Here is a 6,344-nt window from a genome sequence, read left to right on the forward strand (position 1 = left end):
GCTGGATGTCTAGATGACCTCAAGTCTACTTCTAGATATGTTTTTATGATGGCAGGTGGGGCTATATCTTGGAAGAGTGTCAAGCAGACACTCACTGCATCTTCTACTATGCAGGCAGAGTATGTGGCGTGTTATGAAGCCACTATTCAAGCTTTATGGTTAAGAAATTTTATCTCAAGGCTACAGATTGTTGACTCTATATCTAAACCATTAAGGATGTTCTGTGACAACTCCACTGTGGTTCATTTCTCTCATAACAGTAAAAGTACTTCAGGCTCTAAACACATTGACATTAAGTATTTTTTGGTCAGAGAGAAAGTTCAAGAGTCACAGATTAGAATGGAGCAGATTGCTACAGAAAACATGATTACAGATCCTCTTACTAAGGGTTTGACTCCAAAAGTCTTTCAAGAGCATGTCACTAATATGGGACTTGTTAGTTCTTTTGATGTATTTTATTAGTGGGAGTTTTGCTCAATATGTTCGCGTTTGACTTTCAGTTTTATTTTATATATATGATGCATTATTATTGTTCTCAAGAATATATATGCATTTTTATGGCAATTTGTTTATGTGTATACACCAATCTATTTGCCTCCTACAGAAAATTGAGGTTATATGTGATGTATTTACCTCATTCGGTATCTGAGGTTCCAGTCAATACACATACATCCAGTCGCTAGCAAAGCCTCGTTTGATTGAGGTCTAGTGCTAGTGTTGTGGGACATCCGGACCCAGTCCCAATGAGCGTCTTTGGTTGAAGCTTAAGCGTTTGGGAGACGTTTGGAGTTAATGAGACCTTCGGTATTTGTCTCATAGGACTCATTTGGTTTTTGTGTCAGGACCAATTTGGAAATAGACATGATGATCACTATTGCATGTTATTTTCATACCACACTTTCATACTGCTCAGCCCAAGTCAGTGATGTTATGAGCACTTTGACGTGTGTGGTCTCATATCGCTTTAGATGTGATGATCAACATGGTTGGGTGTTTCTAATTCTCATTCGGACTAAGGCATTTGGTTTAAGGTGCACTCCATTAGACACTGTTTTGTTTGTGGCCACATTCAGTTTATCTAAACCGGAGAGTCATTTTAAATAAATTTTAAAATCTAAAACTTGTGACATATACTGCCCAAGTGGGAGATTGTAAGATTTTCAATTAGGTGGGTTAGCATAGCTAAAGATTTGTTTTCAAAACCGATTTAGTGGTGTTGACTAAAGATGGAGTAAGCAGAAAGAATCAAATATTATTGGAGTGATCTCTATGGAGATATTGGATTCTATTAGCACACCTTAATGGTATGAAATATTTATTACTATGTGTGGACATAAGGTATTGTTTCCTTAATGGTGAGGAAACCCTAATTTTATTGTAGGGTTGGTCCCTACCCCCACCCCTATATATAGTTATCACTGACTCATTAAGTGATGCTAATGACCTAAAGCAAAAGGGAAAGAGGGTAGACCAGATCAACATTGATCGTGTTGTACGAAGAGCATACAAGAAGACCTTGAAATGTAATTCTTCAGCCATGGATTCAGGTATGCCTAAAACTTGACTGTATTCGTTATTGCATGCTTATCTGATCTTCATGTGGTGCATTGCAAGTATATTTTCTATCATAATATACTAATAATAATAATTGTTTTGACAGGTATTTCTGTTAGGTTTCTCTCAAGAGAACATGTTTCAATTGTCATGGGCATAGAACCTAGTCACTTTTTGAGAAGCTGTTCCATCCTTTTATTCATTAGAGACCAGAAGCAGCATTGCAGTTGTCCTAGAAATCTTTGGAGGAAAACATTTAAATTGTATGTAAAGTTCTTATATGTGTATTTTTGAGATACTATTATTTTTTGTAGCGCAGCTATTAGTTTATACATTGTGATTGTAGCAATCATGTAGACCGGGAACTTTGAAGGATTTGGTAGTTGTGGGGCCCACTTTTTTTTTTTGGCTTTTTTACATTACGAAAGCAATTGTATTTATGTATATGAGGTTGCCATTTTATAATGAAAACTATCAATTTCTGTTGTAATTTAATTGTACTAATTTTGATTTATCGTTGATCATCTTCTATGCTTAATACTTGTTACATACTAAAACCTTGAACTGCAGGTCAGTGTCATAGCCCCTCATATTCTTCTCATAAAATCACACTATCAATTTTCTGAATCCTTCAAGGTTCAAACTATATACTGTACCCTCCATGAGCTTTAGATTTAAGATCTAACCAGTAGCACAATATAGTATTTGAAAGATAAGTACCTCTTAACCTAAATTTCAAGTCTGGTACAATTTATATCATTGCAAGGGAGGGGATTCAACTCCTTTGTGGCACAACATGGTGTTCGGCGTGCATTCAACGGTTAGAAACGTCATGGTGTCCGACGTGCAACCAATGACCAGAAACGTCTTGGCACAGAGCCCAAGGAGGTCACATGCAACCCAAAGTGTTTCTAAGTATTAAATACACCCCGAACACCATGTTGCGCCATAGAGGATCCAAATCCATAAGGGAGGTAGTTCAAGTCGAAGTTAGCTTAACTTTTTCTCTTTCCTTATTTACAAATTTTTAGGTGTTCATAGTCTTTTGTTTGGTTAGGTTGAAAAGCCCAAAACCAGAATCAGATGGCACACTGGTGCATTGCTATTGTGTATTGAGGCCAGACGTTGCTCATTGTGAAATCCTTCTGGTGAAATCCTTTGATTAAATCTCTATGAAAATCCGATTGTTGTGAATAACGTATTAAAGTCATTTCGTCCACTTGATCATAATTTCTCGTAATATTTGCATTTGTATAAGTATTGGTACTTGAATCATTAGCTGTAAAAATGATTACACGGTTGATTTTCCTCGAACGAATCGGATCTTCAAATAGCATTGTTAACTGTTAAGAAGTGAATGGACATAAAGGAACATTCTTTATTAGCTTCAGCCTTCAGGGATGGCTTCTTCTTGTCCTGTGTAAATCTTTACTTTGATTGGCAATGTTGTGAAGTCAGTTTCTAACCAATTATAATGGAAAATAATCGTCTTACCCATGGCCATGAGTGATTCACCCAATAAATTTGAAGTGGAAAGGTATTTATAGTGGTTTTTTAGTAATTATACTTACCCGGTGCATTTAAATAAATACTCCCCCCCCCCCTTCTCCCCCCTCCTCTTTTACCGTTTTCAACCTAGTGCTTTGGTCAGGTGAGCTAGCTAGCTCATCCCTAGGTAATATGTAATCACCAACCAAGTTAGAATAGTGGGTTTTATGCCATGCGGAGAGCTGATGTGGCAGTTTGAGACTACCCAAATAATAATTATACCTCCAGGTTAAGCCATATGTACACATTACGCATTGCAATTCTTCTGTCCATGTCAACCTCATGGCTGTCCATTGGAGATTTTTTTTATGGAAAAAGAAGGCTGCCAGGTTACGTAGCACCTGCGCCCAGACACCAGGGGAAGTGAAAAATGACAGCCCCACCACCCCTATTTGATGCCCCATGTGCACACTCATTGGGCCCCCACCTTGGTGCCATACATATACAATACACATTGCAAATTTACTGTCCATGTCAACCTCATGACTATCCATGACATTTTTTGGGGAAAAAGAAGGCTGCTAGGTTGTGTGGCGCATGAACCCACGCCTAGACACAGGAAGTGCAAAATGACTACCCCACCCCTACTTGATGCCCTGTGTGCACACTTATTGACCCCCGACCCTGGTGCTTTGCAACAATCCCCTCAATTTGAGCCCTTGGACGTTTGTGATTTCTTGAATAACCAAACCCCTGGACTTTTGTGATTTGCCGGTTATGTCACAACAGTAGACAGAGCAGCAGGAAAATTATTGATGCACCCTCCTCAACTAAAAGCTGCCCAAACCCCATGGCAAGCCTCTGCTGAAAGCTGTCCAAACCCCTATCCCCTTTTCTCCTTCCTAGGACTAACATATCTATTCAAAGTTGGTCGTTACATTCAATCATCCATAAAATCAAACTCCATAGGTTCCACAGTACAGAAATTTGGCTTGAACATCCAATGACCTGAACACTTGTAAAAATTGATTCGAGTGTTTGTATTCTACCAAAAATAAAAAAGATTCATTTACTAAAAAAAAAAGAAGAGTATACACTATGAAGTATAAAACATGTGCAAACCATGTTAGTTCTTGAAACATGCTGAATCTTATCTAAACTGCAATATTTAACTGTAGAAAATCATCTCTACTTTCAAACCTAAGTAGTGTACGAGAACAAGAGCTAATTCAGTGATTCCCCTTTGAAAAACACATCAGAGAAATGTCCCTTAACAACCCAATACAATGTCATCTGCTTCCTCAGCAGAGGAAAGGTGAGAGTGAAAACCTTTCAGCATAAATTCTCAACAACATTCCTTACTGACAAAGCACTTTGCCAAAAAATTCTGCTGTGGAACTTTTCTGCTGGTGATGGAGGTTTTCATTTTCAGAGTTTTGAGATCCAACAGAAACTTGCCGACTACCAGAGTATTGCAAAAGCCAAGTCTCAGTGGCACGTCATGTAAACAAGTGAATCAAAATCCCCTCCCACAAAAAAAATACTCTATCCAATGATTATGGCCGCTTTAACATACGTAACCAATCTAGTCACACAAGATTATATTATGTCATGGCCAGTGAGTTGAGCTACTAAAGCATAGGCTATCATACTGCAACTTAGAAGCTTCCATAAAAAATTTCACTTACATCTTCAATAGAAAAAGTTCACTTTCATTTTTTTTTTTTTTTTTTTTGGGGTGGGGGTGGTGAGGGGGAGAGGAGAAAAAAAAAATCAAACAATACAATAGGCTGTGGAAAGTTCCAGGCAAACTCTCAAACCATTTGGATCAAGATTCCCTATAACAAACTTTTTCCTGTGATCAATAACAAAATACCTTTCGACTGTTTCTAAAGAAATGGAGAAAGAAAATAAAATCTCTTAAGACAAAAAACCTACCAAGATCCACCTGATCTCATCTTTGTGCACATGCTAGGTTTACACTTGAGACTTCTAATGAGAACCCAGACAATCACCAGTTTTTGATCACCATTTACAACTTAGAAGAATAAAACAGAAACTCTTGACTACTTGCATGCTTTTGCTCAGCTTGGGGAAAGCAATTAAGTACCTCAGAAAAAAAAAAAAATGAGAAGCTATTCATTGTAATCATCATTCACTGGGTCTTTGGCTTCTGGATCTTAACATAGGGAAAAAACCCAAGGAAGTGGATGATCCTCGGGGCCCATCCCCGTTGCTGAGCACGACAGAACATCAAGAATGTGTTGGCAAAGTAGGAGTTGAATCCCATAAAAACATGCCACAATGCGTGACCCTGTGGGTTAAAATACCAGCGTGATATTACCTTGCATAACAATCGATCACACAACCAACAAATACTTCCCAAAATTAGAGTTCCAATGTAGAGCTTGGCAAGCCGCTTTGCTGCCACATCTTCAATGTAAATATAATACTTGTACGTCCGGGGGATGCAGATAAGGCAGAGGATCACATAATGCACCTTGAAGCCAATGACAAACCGAAACTGTGAATGGACAATGGCGAAGACTGCACCATAGAGAAACAGAAATGTGGGCATTGTACTCCTGTAGTGCCAATCTGGAGAGTATAGGATGTAGATGTAGAGGAGTATCTCCCAGACCATTGGAGTTTCATCACTTTGCTGTTGCCTGATGATAGATTCGAAGAGTCATCTTCAAGTGTAACAAAATAATCATCTAACCAGAGTGGTTTACCCATACAGTTTTATGAGTATTGCCTTTGAGACTAATAGAAATACATAAAGCAGCCAAAATTACAGTCAACTTCTACAATATTAATGCATAAATGAATAGGAATCCCTGCACTACCCATACTAAGCTTCAAGAAATGGATAACGTCTTAAATTTATCATCCCTAAATGCGATTGATTCTGTAAATAGGTGTTAATATCCTCAATGGGGTATTTATAGGCTTGATTTGGGTTGCCTGACGTCTGCTTGAGCCCGGTAGGTATTTCACAAGAAAGGTGCTAATTTTGATGAAAGGATACATAAAAAAGTGTACAGTTCCTGGGCTTTCAAGTTCCAACTCCATTTCCAGAATCATTTTAAGGAACAACTCATCGTGATTCTATTACAAGAACCAATTAATTTTGTTACATAAATAATTAATTAATTTAGTAAAATCTAAATTTACTATTGGAAACACTAGGTGATTATTTGGCAATTAAGGTGCCGGTTGACAACATTTCTGTTCCAGTGGAGTGTTTCTTTCTTCTTCTTCTTTTTTTGGTTCTCAATGAGTACCTTTTTTTTTTTTTT

General features: G+C 37.9%; 1 protein-coding gene across 1 annotated transcript in view; it reads right to left on the bottom strand.

The window, feature by feature from the left end:
• Positions 1-4,830: 4,830 nt before the first annotated feature.
• The window catches only part of LOC122090503 (alkaline ceramidase-like), a 4,226-nt gene continuing 2,712 nt past the window's right edge, over positions 4,831-6,344 (bottom strand). The window contains exon 2 of the mRNA XM_042660124.1: positions 4,831-5,711. Coding sequence (XP_042516058.1) covers positions 5,198-5,711 — 514 coding nt within the window. The 3' untranslated portion in view covers positions 4,831-5,197. The remainder of the gene's footprint in view (positions 5,712-6,344) is intronic.

Source organism: Macadamia integrifolia, chromosome 10 (assembly GCF_013358625.1).
Source record: "Macadamia integrifolia cultivar HAES 741 chromosome 10, SCU_Mint_v3, whole genome shotgun sequence".
NCBI classification, from domain to species: domain Eukaryota; kingdom Viridiplantae; phylum Streptophyta; class Magnoliopsida; order Proteales; family Proteaceae; genus Macadamia; species Macadamia integrifolia.